The 18,108-nt window shown below is 35.7% G+C and overlaps 1 protein-coding gene across 1 annotated transcript in view; it reads left to right on the top strand.

Moving 5' to 3' along the window:
- Positions 1-18,108, top strand: part of CNTLN (centlein) — a 262,849-nt gene that overhangs the window by 79,343 nt on the left and 165,398 nt on the right. The window contains exons 4-5 of the mRNA XM_034987908.1: positions 6,435-6,568; positions 15,715-15,877. Of these exons, the coding sequence (XP_034843799.1) occupies positions 6,435-6,568; positions 15,715-15,877 (297 nt within the window). The remainder of the gene's footprint in view (positions 1-6,434; positions 6,569-15,714; positions 15,878-18,108) is intronic.

Raw genomic sequence — 18,108 nt, 5'->3', positions numbered from 1 at the left:
AATATTTCTTGTAGGTTTGGTTTTGTGTTTGCAAATTCCTTTAGTTTCTGTTTGTCCTGGAAGCTTTTTATCTCTCCTTCTATTTTCAATGACAGTCTAGCTGGATATAGTATTCTTGGCTGCCTATTTTTCTCGTTTAGTGCCCTGAATATATCCTGCCAGTCCTTTCTGGCCTGCCAGATCTCTGTGGATAGGTCTGTTGCCAATCTAATGTTTCTACTATTGTAGGTTACATATCTCTTCTCCCGAGCTGCTTTCAGGATTTTCTCTTTGTCTCTGAGACTTGTAAGTTTTATCATTAGATTTCGGGGTGTTGACCTATTTTTATTGATTTTGAGAGGGGTTCTCTGTGCCTCCTGGATTTTGATGCCTGTTTCCTTCCCCAAATTAGGGAAGTTCTCTGCTATAATTTGCTCCAGTATACCTTCTGCCCCTCTCTCTCTTTCGTCTTCTTCTTCTGGGATCCCAATTAATCTAATGTTCTTTTGTCTTATGGTATCGCTTATCTCTCGAATTCTGCCCTCGTGATCCAGTAGTTTCTCTCTCTTTTTCTCAGCTTCTCTAGTTTCCATCATTTGGTCTTCTATATCATTGATTCTCTCCTCTGCCTTATTTTTCCTAGCAGTTAGCACCCTCATTTTTGATTGCACCTCATTAATAGCCTTTTTGTTTTTGACTTGGTTAGATTTTAGCTCTTTTATTTCTCCAGAAAGGGTTTCTCTCATATCTTCCATGCTTTTTTCAAGCCCAGCTAGTATCTTTAAAATCATGATTCTGAACTCTAGGTCCAACATCGTACTAATGTCCGTATTGAGTAGGTCCCTCGCAGTCGGTAGTACCTCTTGTTCTTTTTGTTGAGGTGATTTTTTCCATCTTGTCATTTTGTCCAGAGGAGAATAGATGAATGAGAGAACAAAATGCTAACAGGGTAACAACGTCCCCAGAAAATATACTCTAAACAAATCAGAAAATACCTGAAGCCAGGGGAAAAGAAAGGGAAAGAAAGAAAAAGGAAAAAGATAAAGATAAAGATAAAAACAAACAAAAACAGAACAAAACAAAAAAAACAGAATATGATCAAATATGATCAGGCTGGTGCATAGATCAGTGCCACACACTAGATTTGGGGTGTATTTTGGTCTGTTAGAAGAAAGTGCCTCCCAAAATCTTAAAGAAAGAAAAACCTATATATGTGCAAAAATAAGGGTTAATATGAGGAAGGGATGCAATATGATTGTAAGGATGAAAATTATAAAAAATTTTATTTAAGGAATTGGTAAGATAAGAAGTTGTTTGGAAAAAGAAAGAAGAGGATTTAAAAAAAAAAAGGGAGAGAATGTGATCAGGAGGAGAGTAAAACAAAGCCATACACTAGAGATTCAGGGTATATTTTGATCTGTTAGAAGAAACTGTATCTCCAAATTTTAAAGAGAACAACTTATATATATTTATGCCAAAAATATGGGTAACTACTATGAAGGGATAGAATATGACTCTAAAAATGAAAAATAAAAATGTTTTTTAAAAAAGGGATTGATAAGATGTTGGTTAAAAAAGGGAAAAAGAAAAATTAAAAAAAAAAAAGACAGTTAAAAAAAATTAACTTTTAAAGACTAAAGAATCATGGGAAAAAAGCCATGGATTCTTTGTGCAGTATTCCTCTAGTGCTGGCGTTCTGCCGTTCTCATTGATTGGTAAACTTGGTCTTGGCTGGCTGTTCTCGCTGATCTTCTGGGGGAGGGGCCTGTTGCCATGGTTCGCAAATGTCTTTGCCGGAGGTGGAATTGCCCTGCCCTTGCTGGTCCGGGCTAAGTAATCTGCTGGGGTTTGCTCTCAGGAGCTTTTGTTCCCTGAAAGCTTTCCGTACAGTTTTGGAGGCTGAGAGTGAAAATGGCAGCTTCCCAATCTCTGCCCCGGAGGAGCCGAGAACTCGGGACCCTGCTTCTCAGTGCGCCCCCAGAGAAAAGCAGTCAATCACTCCTGTCTCCCCGGTCTCTGGCTGCACTCTGTGCTCACCTGGCCTGTGACTGAGCGTTTCTATCTCTGACACCCGACTCGGTGTACAGTCTCCAAACCCAGCAGATCCCTGCAGTGCGCTCCCGCGCCGCTCCTCCCGGGGGAAGAAGGGGAGTCTCCCCGGATCTGCCGCTTGTTGGGTCCCTGCTGGAGGAGCAGTGGCCCGACTGTGCCGCGGATCATGGTTTATGGCAACCCTGAGCTGAGAGCCTGCGCCTCAGCTCTGTCTCTGCAGCCGGCTTCCCCGCTCCAATACCTGGGAACTCTGCTGCACTCAGGCACTCCCGGTCTTTCTGTGACCCCGAGGTTCCTGAGACCACACTGTCCCGCGAGGGTTCCACCCCCCTGCTTAGCCATATGAGTGACGTCCCTCAGCGGAGCCGACTTCTAAAAGTTCTGATTTTGTGCTCCGCGGCTCTATCACTTGCCAGAAGCGGCCAGCGGAGGCCCCCTCCCCCGCCGTCTATCCTCCCGAATATTGCCTCAGATTCACTTTTCCGCAGGTCCTACCTTCCAGAAAGTGGTCGCTTTTCTGTTCAGAGAGTTGTTGCTATTCTTTTCTTCGATCTCCTGTTGAGTTCGTAGGTGTTCAGAATGGTTTGATCCTTATTCAGCTGAATTCCTGGGACCAGATGAAATCCAGGTCTCCTACTCCTCTGCCATCTTGCTCCCCTCTTCAGCTCTCAGTATTTTTACTGTATGTCTGTTTGTGGATTTATACATATACAATACTTGGAGATTGTTGAGCTTCACAGATGTTTACATTAATTTTTTTTTCATGATTTTTGGGTAGTTTTCCGTCATTATTTCTTTGAATTTTTCTTCTGTTTTATTCTCTTGCCTGTTCTTCTGGTAGTCCCATTATGGTTATGTTGGTGCATTTTGTGGTGTCCACATTTCTCTGGGGTTGTTAACTTTTTTGTTATTCTTTATTTCTTGATTTATCTTTGTTTTTTCTTATTTTTGTCATCTTCTATTAAATATTTAGCTACGCTAGTGAATTTTTTTGTGCTCTTCATTTTGTTTATTTTGCTTTTTTTAACACCAGGATTTCCATTTCCATTTGCATGTTTTAAAATAATTTATATCACTTTATTGGTTATTTTTTTATTGGATGAGACCTTGTCATCTTATCTTTTTTTGTTTCTTTAATGATAGGGTATATTTTAAAAAATGGTTTTGTTTAGTTATTTTTATTGCCTGCTTCCTCTCCTCTGTATGGATGACACTTTCCTCTTTTTTTGCATTTTGTAATTTTTTGTTGGAAAATGGACATATAAAATTGTATATGGTAGTAGTTTTGGATACTGATTCCTTACTACCCTGTCCTCAGGGATGTCTGCTTATTTGTTTTTTAGTGGTTTGGCTGGACCATTTTACTAAAGTCTATTTCTCTTGCTTTTCAGAAAGCACAGACTTGGATATTTGATCATTCACCATGGGATCATAGTGATTTTAGCAGGGATCTCCCTTACTGTCTCTTCTCTTGATTTCTCTATTAATGTCTGTCATTGTTGGTATCACACCCAGCTGTTGCTCATCAGAAATTGCTAGCTGAGTTTTCTATTGTTTTTGACAATGTCCTGGCATACAGATTGCTTCATAGTTCGGTCAAATTAAATCTGGCCTCTCTGTCAGGTTAGTTTTTTAAAAAAAATTTAACTGTGGTAAAGTACACATAAGATTTACAGTCTTTACATTTTAAAAAAAATATTTATTTATTTGTCAGAGAGAGAGCATGCACAAGCAGGGGGAGCAGCAGGCGGAGGGAGAAGCAGGCTCCCTGGTGAGCAAGAAGTCCAATGATGAACCTGATCCCAGGACCCTGGGATCATGACCTGAGCCGAAGGCAGATGCTTAACCGACTGAGCCCCCCAGCCATCCCAGTCTTTACCATTTTTAAGTATACAGTTCAGTAATGTTAAGTATAGTCACATTACCGTGCAGCCAATATCCAGAACTTTTTCATTTTTCATACGTGAGTCTGTACTCATTAAATAACTCTCTCATTTTCCCTCCCTGGCATCTACCATTCTTCCTGTTTTTATGAGTTTGATTACCCTAGATATCTCATAAAAAAGGAATCATACAGTATTTTTAGTTTTTGAAGCTGGCTTATTTTGGTTTACCCAGTGATCTCAAGTTCCATCCATGTGTTGCATATGTCAAAATTTCCTTCCTTTTTATTTATTTATGTATTTTATTTTTTGGAGAGAGAGAGCACACAAGTGGGGGGTAGGGCTAGAGGAAGAGGGTGAGAGAGAATCTTAAGCAGGCTCCAAGCCCATCATGGAGCCTGATGGAGGGCTCAATCTCACAACCCTGAGATCATGACCTGAGCCAAAATCAAGTGTCAGATGCTACCCAGGCACCCCAAAATTTCCTTCCTTTTTAAAAAAAATTGTGGTAAAAACCACATAACATAAAATTTACCACTATAAAAATTTTTAAATGTATAGTTCATTAATATTAAGTAAATATACATGCTGTCAAAGGTATACTAGGATTTTTTTGACTTGTAGAAACTGCATGTCTCTGCTCTTTAATTAATTCCTTATTCCCTTTTTACCTAGCCCTTGGTAACTACCATTCTAGTTTTGTGTAGCCATGAATTTGACTACTTTAGATGCCTCATATAAGTGGAATCATATAGTAATTGTCCTTTAGTGACTGGTTTATTTAATTTAGCATAGTGTCCTTAAGGTTCATCCATGTTGTAGCATGTGACAGGATTTCTTTCTTTTTAAAGCTTTATTGTTTTATGTATAGGCCCCATTTTTAATCTATTCATCCAACATATGGGTGGTTCTACCTCTAGGCTATTATGAACAGTGCTGGTATGAACATGGTTGTGCAAATATATCTTCAAGACTCTGCTCTAAGAAGTGAGATTGCTGGATTATATGGTAGTTACATTTATTTATTTTTATTTTTAAAATTTCTTTAAAGATCTTATTTATTTGAGAGAGAGAGCAGAATAGGGGGGAGGGGCATGGGAGAGGGACAAGCAGACTCCCCGCTGAGTGTATGGCCTGACAAGGGGGTCGATCCCAGGACCCTGAGATCATGACCTGAGCCAAAATCAGACGGCTAATCGACTGAGGACTGAGCCACTCAGGTGCCCCTAGTAGTTAAATTTTTAATGTTTTGAGCAGTTAACCACCCCTCCATACGGGTTACATCATTTATAGTCCCCAACAGTTTGCAAGGGTTTCAGCTTTTCATATCCATGCCAGTACTCTTTTTTTTCCCCTTCTCTTTCTTTCCTTTTTTTTTTTTTAAAGATTTATTAATTTATTTGAGAGAGAGAGAGCACGCGAGTGTGCATGCATGAGTGGGGGGAGGGGCAAAGGGACAGGGAGAAGGAGAGAATCTCAAGCAGACTCTCCACTGAGTGCAGAGTTGGATGTGGGGCTGGATCCATTGAACCTGAGATCATGAGCTGAGCTGAAATGAAGAGTCAGTTGTTTAACCAACTAAGCCACTCAGGCGCCCCCTTCTCTCTCTTCCTGTCATTGCTCTGTGTAAGAAATGGAAATTTAAGAAGTACTTGGTGTGCTTTCTTAGCTGGAAGCCAATATTTTTATCTTCAAAATATTACTCTATATTACATAGGGTAATATATGAAGTATGAAATCATGGCTAGACTAGAGTAGTGCTTAATGTAAAACTTACTGCTCATTTCTGCAAATAATGAATGTATAGTATTTATGTGGGTATACTCTATTTTTAGATAGTATATTTAATACTTTATGAAAATAATCAAAATTAGTTTTATAATATATTTTGGAGAAAATATAGCTTTAGAAAATAACTAATTTTGAAATAGTTTTAAAACGAATAAAAAAACAGAATTATCTGGAGGAAAAAGCCAATTTTGAAAAAACTTGAGGAAAAATTTCATTACAATTGGGGGAACTGAGCATTATCTGAATCTCAAATATTATAAAATTATGTTGATATTTTTGCAGTATTGTTCCTTTTCACCTTAGTGTAGCTATGTGTATACATTTAAAATAGAGGAAATGATGAAATATCTGCTGTTTGTCCCAACTACTATTTAAGTAAATGAACTCATTTTTTATTCATGTAATTAATAGGTTTTTCATTGTACAATAATTTCTATATTGTAATTTCAATAAGTACATTTTTACATAGATTTTCATATTTAATTGCTTCAAATTCTTAGCTTTTGTACCAGGAAGCTATGATACTTTTTAATTTTCTGAAAAAAGTAAACTGTGGCTGGTATTAAAGTTACTGTTTATACTAAAGTTTTTTTATTTAAGTGAAACAAAAAATTAAAAACACTACCAATTTTTTACTCTCATTTTGTAGATTCATTAAATATAATTCATTTATATTTATTTATTTGATACTTACTATATTTGATTGTGATATATGTCCTCTGATTTTAGGCCTTTGAAGACAGTTTAATTGAAGCAAGGAAAGAAATTGAAGTATCACAGAGTAAATATAACGCTCTATCATTACAGTTGGATAATAAACAGACTGAACTTAAACAAAAGGATATGGATATTACCCTTGTCAGGCAAGTATATTAATTTTTTAAATTTAACATTATAGTAAAGTCATCAGTTATTCAGAATGGCAACATATATGTTTAGTATTAGCACTCTAAAATGACAACAGTATGTCTTCTATGAGGACATATGTTTGTGTATTGAAACTATCTGGAATTACATATACCAAACTGAGAATAGTTAACTAAGAGAATCAGGGGTTCCACAGGATTGGGAAGAGCATTCTGAAAGAGTAGTGTTGTCTCCATTTTTAACAAGGACAGTGCATTCACTCATTGTTTCCTTCTAAAAAAATTCCCAGCCAGGTGTTATATAATATTCATTATTCTTCTAATAGGCAATGTATGAGAAATCCAGTTTTGACTTTTTATTTTATTATGTTCTAAATAGTTTAGTTTGTGAGATATTCTTTCTATACCAAAATGGTTAATTTGTAGCACTACTCACGAAGTAGAATTGCTTGAAAAAGTTTTTAACTCTTTTGAAATAATTTATACTCCCTATTAACTTATTTCAGTTACTTTTATCAGAAAATGGTACTAGAATAAATCATAAATATATAAATGTATATGCATGCATATATACATATGTTATCTATATACACATACATACAGATACACATATGTATGTATGTATTTGCATTTTTTACTTAAACTAGTTAAAGTAAATAATACAAAGTTTATCATATACTTCTATAAGCACAATTTCATTCTCTTTTTGTACTATCATATGTTTATATACACACACAAATGTGAGATATTTATATATGTAGTATATATAAATTCTATGTATTTGTATTATATTCAGTAATAATATTTGTGTGGTTAAAACTTGATATGTATGTATTTTTGTATATGTCTATATTCAGTACATATTTTTATGTCTTTACATATATTTAGTACATTGCAAGAGCTGTAGATATGTCAGGGGAGGATTTTTGGTTAGCAGTTAATGTATATATATTAATTTATTACCTAAGCAAAACTTCACTGTATCACAATTTAAAAATCATCTTATCATAGGGTTGAGGAAAAGTATAAAATTAAGGATGATAGACTGGTTGGCTTACCTATTCATGGTATGATTATTTTTTAAGCCTAAAATTGGATAAGGTCAGAAAGTAATTTGAAATAGTATAGAATCATACATTTATAAGAAATCTTAAAATTATCATTTATTCCTGTCTTCTTCTCAGTAAGATAATATGCCTTTTAGTGTTTGCTTGATACTTTTGGTTTATAAGTTGAGGTACTTTTCAAGGCTGTTCTTTTCACTTTATATCATTTAAATTTGAACATTGTTTCATATATTGAGTTGAAATTTGCTTTTTTATAATTTCCACCCATTTATCTTGAATCCTTATGTAGAGACTCTCAGAAACAATCTAATCTCTATTCTGTAGCATAGATCTTCAAATAATAGAAGATTATTTTCAAATAATCTTCAAATATCTTTACCCATAACTTTATCTTTTTATTAAATAACTACTCTTATTTCTCATAATTTTTCATGTATATATTTCATAGATTTTATACTAGTTTCAGTTGCATTTCTGAATGCATTCCATATCATCAATATTTTTCTTAAAATATAGCACCTGTAACTGCACAAAATATTCCAACGACGACCTATCTCTTTTAGGGTATGATTTGGATGGAACATGGGATTATTCTAGGATGCACTGCAGTGTTAAGTGCATCGCATTTGAATAATTATGTTTTCTACTATATTTTTCCCCTTTGTGTACTTGAATTTAGTGTATTACAAGAGCTATAAGCTACAGTAAATAAGGCAATAATATCCACAGATGGACATTTGCTTACACAATAGTAAAATGATGGACCACGTGTAATTTTAAGAGCTTGATTATAAGGACTCATAGAGGAGGAGGAAATAGTGCAGAGTTGGAACTATGGAGCAGAGGAACATGACTCAAACCCTCATTTTAGGGTGATAGTTGAGGTATCTACAGTGTTTCTCCTGAGTTGTCTGATTAAGGGTTTATTATTATATGTCTCCTTTCCTTTATCAGTTTTATTTCTTGGAGGGGGGTGTTGTTGATTATGATGTACCAGTATCATTTTATTGAATCTATATATTGTACAAAAGATACACAAAGCCATAAAAATGGGAAAAGTATTCTAGGCACTTTCTTATTTGGTTACACTTTTCCTTATTGGTGTATGACAGAGTTGACGTAGGTTTATTTCTTTATGGGTTTATTTCTTTGGAATTCATGGTCATTTGTATACTTATTGAATATTCATATCACCCACTGTGATACGCAACATTGTTCTGAACTACCTCAAATGATTTTTACCCTGAGTCAGAGTATAAGTATACAAGCACATATATAATAAGGTAATGTCTATAATGCATATAGAACATCTGAGTATATACTTAGAACTTGCATACTTGCATAAAAGCACTAGCCAATTAAGTTTCCTAACTAAAATTTTTGCCTGAATAGTTAACGATTCTATGATTACATGGAGGGTGGGCTAAATGGCTACATGGAGGGTGGGCCAAATTACATGGACGTGGGCTATTGCTGATAAGTTGGGAATTTTTCTTAGAAATTACTTGCAAATCTCCTACAAAAAATAAAAAATAAGTCAGGACAGTACAGTCATAATCTGGGTTAGAAATATCATCAAAGTCGGAATCCTGAAATGGGATTAATTATCTGGATGGCTAGTATTCGAGCAATTGTAAATTATTTCTGTTAGATGATGTAATAATTCTGTCCTCAAATTATATCCACAGTTTTGCAAACTAATGTCTAGCACATAGTCAGAAATACCAAGTATGTAGTAAGGCAAGATTAAAAATTAAAGACATAAGGGCTGGAATTGAAAGGAAAAGACCTGATTATTTGCCTATAATATGATTAATTCACAAAGAAACCTCAACTTGTAGAAACGTTGTTCAAATTAATAAGTGGGCTTAGCACACTTGGTAGATACAATGTTAGTGAATAAAATTCAGTTACACTTTTTATGCCAGCAAAAAATGAGGAAATGGACTTAATATATGGAAATAATACAGTTTACAATATGAGTAAAAATCTGAAGACTATGTATAATGAAAGATGTGTATTATCTCTATGCAGAGAACTGGAAAACATTATTGAAAGAGATAAAAGGTCTAATATGTGTAGGGGTATACAAAGTTCATGGTTTAGAAGGCTCAGTATGATAAAGATATTAATGCTCTCCAAATAGATATTGAGATTTAGATTATCAACAACAGGAATCTGTTTCCGCCCCCAGACTAGAAGGAGCAAGGAGAGAAGCTATTGCCAGATTTCTGTAAAAAAAAAAAAAAAAAAAAAAATCTATCCTGGGAGAGAGGCTGCCTATTAGGAGAAGTATCTTTAGACACAGGAACATTGACACTGCCAACTGTGTGGTTCAGCAGAGAGGGAGCCAGGAAAAGAAATACCTTGACCTTTTTTTCTCATTGACCCTCTTTAATCACCAGGCAGCACTCCAACTAATCAAATTCAGTCAGAGGCAGAGGACAAGGGACCAGTGTAATGCAGTCTGTAGAGGTCGGCCTCTTAGACTAGAGTACTAGAGAATAGGGTAGAGATGGTGAACATTGGAGAGTATATGGTGCATTCTCCATTACTGCTCTTTTTAGAGCTTTCTTGGCATTTATTGTTTATTAAATTTTTTGGCAAAAAGTTTAGAGTGAACTTGCTTATTTCTCGTTTGGTATCTAGTGAGAGCATCAAATTTACAAGTAAGCCTGAGAAGAATTGACATCTTAATGATGCCGATCTTCCTGTCCCAGAGGATGGTATGCCATTCCATTTCTTTCAGTACCTTTGTATCCTTAGAAGATGTTTTAAGTTTCTAAAGGGTTTTGACATTTGTTGTTAAATTTATCCTAGCTAATTTCATGTTTTTGGTACTATTTTAAATGGAATATTACCTTCCCATATAGTTTCCAACTGATTTTCCTTTTATTGCTTATAGTTTTTTGCTGTACTTGTTTGATGTGCTATGATTTCATGGGTAGTGTTCACAGTTCTTTTGTTTTTACTATGAATTTTGCTTTTTTATGTGTAATTTTTTTGCCTTGGATTCGAATTCTTATGAAATTAATATTGCTGTTTTTTATTTTTGTTTACATTTTTATGATGACAAACAAAATAAGTACATAATTATTTGCTGTAATGATACATATGAATTATTTTTAAAAGGCATGCAGTACAGCAAAGCATAAAGAAGATAGAGGAAAAGTATTACACATAAATACAACTCTGGAGAAGTAACAACCATTAAAATTTTGTGAGAATCATCCTAGATTTTTCTCATTTTATATTTACAGGTTGAAGATTAGGTGGACAGAGTTTTTAGATGAAAGGGACTATATTGAACGTGTTCTCTTAATAAGTAGACTTTAGTTTTTGGTGATGGAACAATAAGACACTGATGTGAAATTGAGGGAATTATTAAATCTTTTCTCTGTAAAAACCACTAACTCTCTCTCTCTTTCTAAAGCTAGGAACAAAATGACATGAAAAACTTTGGAGGTCAATGTCATATTTTTTTAAAACTACATTTTATCTTTATTTTGTTTTGACATCCTGCTGTGTAATCTTTGGAAAACGGAATATACATTCAACCATTTTAACTCCCCCTGATTTTGCATCTCACAGTGTATAACATTTATAACCACAGTGACCAAAGACATTTAGGATTAGTCCTATATTTTGCTTCAGTGCTCATCACTAAACTCTTTACTTTTGATGTGTTCATTCCTGTACTCTATTTTGATTCATCTCAGGGGCCCATTTTTATCAGGGCCTTCCTGTTGCTAGTGTATGCTTTCTCCCCCATTGGTATCAGATTTAGCCATGTGATTTATTTTGACCTGTGGGACAAGAGTGAAAGTAACATATGCCATGTCCTAATGTTTTAAAAGTCATTCCTTGATTTGCCTTTGCTTTTCACCCTCTGCCACCAGAGTGGCATATTTCTAACGCAGTCTGCTGCTGCAGTGTGGGTCTTAGAATAGCGGGAAGCCACCTGTAATGTGGACAAGCAGTAAATCTTTGTTTTTGTAAATTATCAAGATTTTTTTAAACTGCAGAATAACCTAGAGAAGCTGCCTAATTTATCCCATGGCCTACTCAGTCCCTTAGATAGCATCACTGTAACTGAAAGATCACCAGATTTATTTTTCAGGAATCCAGTATTTTTAACAGAATTTAACATTCTTCTTGAGATAGGAGAAAATGTTGTTGGTTCTCAGCACTGTCTCAGTTCAAGCCACACTTTCCTTTACTCCTTTTCATCTGTGCCTACAGGAACTTCTCAAGTTTGAACCTACCAATTTTATTTTCCATAGCTTTTATTTGCCTTATAATTGCTCTCATTATGCATTTTGATACTATCATGGCATCTTTCTTTTTAACATTCTGTATGTTATGCTTTTCATTTCATCCATTTAATAACTGTCTTATGCCATATATCCTAGAAAACAGAGCCTGAGGGAAGGATTAAGTTCTGATTACTTACTTGGGAGGTTTAATTCCAGGGGAGGGTGAGTAAGAGAAGAAGAATGAGGCAGGCAAGAATAAAAAGTAGCTCAAGGAAATGCATCATGGTGCTGGCTACTGCTTCGTGGTGAGCCGTGAAGAGACAGCAGGTGCACTGAATTTGCTACTCAGGTTGATTCCTGACAGGCTGTGGGAGAGAAACTGTGCTCTAGAGCAATCTGTCAGATGGAAAAAGAGAAAAAGGTACTTATCTGGCTTCTTCTTGTGTTTTGTCTTTCATTGGTAGAAGTTGCTTATACCATGCCTGTGTTGTAGCATTTATCCTAACCTGGAGATGGCACAAACATGCTAGGAATGCAGCTGGTTGACTTCAAGCAATGGAGACAGATGAGCTGTATAAATTTCATTGGTGGAAGTGGTAGTTAATAAGCTGAGACAGAGCAAGGGAATGAGATTCTAAGAGGCAGGTGTAGGCTGAATCTGCACATATGCGTAAGATGTGTCTAATACGCTAACAGATATACTAAGGGACAGGAACTGTCTTAGGTGTGCTGTTTATAGCAGTGAACAAAAAAAGTCCCTGCCTTCACAGAGACTTTATTAAGATCATCTTCACATCTTGTCTTTCTATTGATAATTCAGAGAGGTGTGATGGTTTCTTTCTCATACTTTTTCTAGACCTTCCTTCTAATTCCTTCAGTAACTTCTCAAGGTGTACTTTTCCTTGTATGTACAATAAAATTTCTTTTTTCTTAATTCTTACTACTCCCCTTTTAGTAAGTCCAGTTTGTTTTTCTTTTTCTTTTTTTTTTTTTTTAATTTTTATTTATTTATTCATGAGAGACAGAGAGAGAGAGGCAGAGGGAGAAGCAGGCTCCCAAGAGCAGAGAGCCCGACGCGGGACTCGATCCCAGGACCCTGGGATCATGACCTGAGCCGAAGGCAGACGCTCAACCATCTGAGCCACCCAGGCGCCCCTAGTTTGTTTTTCTTTACTCATTTTCAAATAAGGAAAGATCTAGACAAATTCAGTGTTCACTAGTGGTCCAGAGCTATGCCTTTTATAAGCTTTGTTTGTTGCTTACTTTGATACCAATCAAGTTCCACATTTCATTTTTGCAACATTGGTGTACATTGATCTCATCTACTTTTCAGAAGGTGGTGTGGGGAGACACAGAGGCAGAAACTTACCTCGATAGTGTAAGGTGATGCTCCACTCCACTTACTAGGAGTATGTCCAGGACATAGCATGACATGGGAGGCAGGGATATGCTGTTCCCTTGGTTGATTTTTAATCCTCAGGTGCCTCATAGTATGAGCATTTCCCTACTCTTATGTTTTTTTCTTTTCTTTTTAAATATTTTATTCAATTGTATGAGGGGGAGAGAGCTAGAGAGAGCATGAGCGGGATGGAGGGAGAGGCAGAGGGAGAAGCAGGCTCCCCACTAGCAGGGAGCCCAGTGCGGGGCTTGATCCTAGGACCCTGAGATCATGATTGAGCTGAAAGGCAGATGTTTAACCGACTGAGCCATGCAGGCGCCCCTTGAGTATGTTTTTTTTCTGACTAAAGATACATATATTTTGTTCCACATGACCCTTAAATGCAAGCCAAATACTGATCTTCCCTTTAAGAAATAACAAATGTCTTCTAGCATTGGAGGAGAAGTAAATTTGCTTTGTTTCACATTGCACTGAAAAATGGTATTTTTTATCCTCCTCATGTCCCTGTTGTAAATGCAACATTTACTTAGGTCTCCTGGCTAACATATATTTTGACTATATACTCTGATAGAATTTTAGCCTATCTTCTTCCATAGTTTTTACCAATGTTATTCTTGAAAATTGGCAGTACTCAGCAAGCATTATTACTCTGGGTCTCTTCTCCCCTTCTCTTGTGAGCATTACATACTGTTGCAGGCATTATGCCATTATTGATTTTCTTCTTTCTCCTCTCCCATTTTTGGGCTGTTATTTACTGCAAGTTTTGTTTTTTTCAAATAGTTACAGAAAATGATGCTATAGTCTGAATATTTGTATCCACCCAAAATTAATATGTTGAAATCCTAATACATAATGTAATGGCGTTAGGAAGGGGGCCTTTGGGAGATGTTTAGGTGATGAGGATAGAGCCCTCATGAATGGGATTAGTGTTCTTATAAAAGAGACCTCCCAGAGCTCTCTAATGTCTGTCTACCATGTGAAGATATAACGGGAAGTCTACTACTAAGAAGAGGGCCCTTACTTGGCACTCTGATCTCTGACTTCCAGACTCCAGAACTATGTGAAACAAATTTTTGTTGTTTGTAAAACTACCCAGGGTATGATAATTTGTTATAGTGGTCAGAAAGGACTGAAACAGGTGGTGTATGTTCGGGTATCTGTATGGGTGCAGGGGTGGTTGTTCTATTTGGAAAACAATATTCTAAACCTCTGAAAAGCAGAGCATTTTTCCCATATTAATCTTCATCCATCTTCAACAACCGTTTGCATATCTCTTTTGTTCCTTCTTTTAAGACTTATCTTATGAGAATGAATTATCAGTTTGAAGTTGTAAGTTTAAAAAGTTCCATTAAAAAATAGTCTCCAGAATACATATTATAAAGGGTATTTCTGTGAAATGTATCTCTGTAAATAGTTTTCTCTTCCAATTGAACATACAAAATATGCTCCAGTTTTATATGATGTGTATCACACAGGATTCACTACCACAGAACTCTGGAAACCTGTATTCCAGAAGGATGGTTCTCCCGGACTGTTAATACCATCATTACTAAAACCCCCAGTTCATTTGTTCTCCTCCTTACCACTTGCACTCTGGGTGGGTTAGAAGGACTGGTGTTCACCTTGTGTTGCTCTCCTTCCTTCTGGCTTTTTTTCCCCTTCATCTTTTCTTCAATCTGCATTAGAAGAGTCACAAGAATCCCAGCCCAGCCCCTGAGGTTGCAAACCAATGGTGCTTTAAGGAACTTTGGTTTGAAGCTTAACTTGTCTTTTGGGATTCCTTTTAATACATTTAAAGTTCTTTATAGGGGCACCTGGGTGGCTCAGTCCTTAAGCGTCTGCCTTCGGTTCAGGTCATGATCCCAGGGTCCTGGGATTGAGCCTCGTATCGGACTCCCTGCTCAGCGGGAAGCCTGCTTCTCCCTCTCCCACTCCCCCTGCTTGTGTTCCCTGTCTCGCTGTCTCTCTCTCTCTCTCTCTCAAATAAATAAATAAAATCTTTTTAAAAAATAAAGTTTTGTATAGTATACAGTGAAAGGTTGACTTACCTACTATTCAAAACTGATAACTATTGTTGGCGTCAGTACTTCTCAGTTCTTGGAACTGAAGTGTAACTTACTTTCAATAAGAAGGTGGTACCATGTCTGTATATCCAAGGTTTTTATTACTATCAAGCTATAAAAAAAAATTGTTAAGTAGTTGGCTTTGAAAGTCATAGTCATTCTATCAATACTTTCTAGGTGTATATGTGATAAATATTAAATACTTTATATGTTATTTCTTTTATTAATATGTTTGCCTGCAATAAAAAACAATAGATGAAAAAACTGGAAGACGATCTATAACCTTCGATGAACACAGTTATTTAGCTGAGATGATCTTTATTCCTGCCTCTCTGTATTTATTGCTTGCTTTACACAGGAAGGAGCTGCAGGAGCTGCAGAATCTTTACAAGCAGAACAGTGCACATACAGCGCAGCAAGCAGAGCTCATCCAGCAGCTTCAGGTGCTGAACATGGACACACAGAAAGTCCTGAGGAATCAGGAAGATGTTCACACAGCCGAAAGTATATCATATCAAAAAGTATGCTTTTATTCTGTCATAAAAATGTAAATTTATATGTATGAACTTCTAAAAATGTATAGAATTCAAATTTTTTCAAATTTCAACATTTCTTTATTATTCCCTTTTATATGGTTCTTCAAAATTAAAAATGAAATATAATTCAATCGGGTAATATTTGAAATTTTATGACTTTTCTTTATGGCCATTAAAGCTGAAATATTTAAAATATAGATGCAAATTTACTCTATAGGATATTGCTTTTATAAATTGGCATTTTGATATCTACTATAAAACATACCCTGACTGTAGCCCACAAACCAGAAAGGACTTGGGAAATGGAATTACTCAGCCTTCTATTATGAGAAATTTTTCATCAATTACGATTCTAGTTTATGACCTAAAGCAGTCTTTCATTATAGAATTTGTGCATTATTTTATTGGCCAGTTTGCACAAACACAAATGGGTATGCAAATGAGGTCTTCAGGATCAATATTTTCCAAGGATTTTTCTCTATTATGTGTGTTTCTTTTAAGTAGTCATTTTACTTTACAGTTGTTTTAGGAACCTCTCAAGAAGGCTCACCCAGCTATTTAGGTACACTGACTGACTCAGCAACAATAATTATGGCTAGTAATTAAAAAATAAACACTTTTATTGAATTCTTTATGTTTTGTGTAGTGTACCAAGTTATTTATAGAAATAATTTAGTTTCTCTATAGGTCAATCTTACAAGATTGATTTTATTCCCTTGTAATAGTTGAGACAGCTTAGAGTGGTTAAATAGCGCAGTCTGTGTTGTTCTTTCTATTTAACTTACTCTTGTCCTAAAAAAGGACCATGAAAATCCAGTATCTATAATTAACATTTTTATGTTAGTAGTAATAGTAAGTAACTATTAAGTAAACTTTAAACACATATATTTTTAAAGATTTATTGAGAGAGCGAGAGAGTGGGGGAGGAGGGGCAGCGGGAGAGGGAGACAAGCAGACTTCCCACTGAGCTCAGAGCTCCATGTGGGGTTCGATCCCACAACCATGAGATCATGACCTGAGCCAAAATCAAGAGTGGGATGCTCAACCAACTGAACCACTCAGGCACCCCTAAACACGTATTTTTAAATAATGCTTTGGAACAGTGGTTTTCACTCTGTATTCTGTATTCCTCGAGTTGCCCTCGGGATGTGGATGATATCAAGTGAAAGGGTAGTGCCTGTTCTCTCCATTTCCAAGGGAGCAGCTTCACCTTTTTGTTTTGTATGGTGGGATTTGCCCATTACGCTTTTGCTTCTAAACCAGGCTCCATTGCTAAAATGACTTGAAAAATTGGATATTATTAGTAACTTTAATTTTTTTCATGTTTTTCACTTGTATATTTACCTCAAACATTTCTCTCTCTTAATTTTTGCTTAAAAGTCCCCCACCTATGGCAATTTATATTCAAATATGTCTTTAAAGTTGCTTGGTAATAAGTCTCATAACCCTTTTTTTCTCTTATGTGCTAATACTTCTTTTTGTCTTTCTACTCTCAGCAAGTAAAGAGGAAGAAAAAGGCAATGTTTCCTTTGCTATTTCATTTTTCAATCTTGTGTTCTAAGAAATTTTTTTTAGTTGCTTAACTAAAAATTTGAGATAAAATGTTTCAGCCTTAATTCTGTTTTTTGGTTGATTTTTCCTTAGCAACCTCTACAGAGAGCAATCATCTCTTTTATAACCTACCTGAGAATTTTACAGGTTCTGCGTCATTTCAAACAACTGAATACTTAAATATCATGATAAACTTTCAAATAATACAGAAGTGTATGAAGCAAAAAAATAGTCCTCTGCACTCCTACCTGAAGCCCTTGCCCCAAAAGCAACCACTCTTAATATTTGAATGTATCAGAGAGTTTCTCTAGAAGAACAGAATATTTTTAAGTTATTTTCTTTGTTAAATATACAAACATTACAAGAATACATTATTATAAGATATTGAAATACTATTCTAGAAGTCCTGATAGTGCTAGTCTAACAGATTAGAATACTCTTCCACTCAACCCAACTCATTTCATCCCCTCCCCAGGGGTAATCATCGGAGTAGTCATTCCAGATTTGCCTGCATTAGATATTCTGTGTGAGTGTACATACACACATACCACAAGTCTAGGCATATTATAATTTTAATATTTATGAACTTACACTATCCTTACTGTTCTTTAACGTACCATTTTTCAAGTAATATGCTGTGGATTTATTTTCATGACAATCCATAG

This window comes from Mirounga leonina, unplaced genomic scaffold, assembly GCF_011800145.1.
Source record: "Mirounga leonina isolate KUSES-001 unplaced genomic scaffold, KU_Mleo_1.0 Mir_447, whole genome shotgun sequence".
Lineage (NCBI taxonomy): Eukaryota > Metazoa > Chordata > Mammalia > Carnivora > Phocidae > Mirounga > Mirounga leonina.
This window is presented reverse-complemented; position numbering and strand designations above follow the sequence as displayed.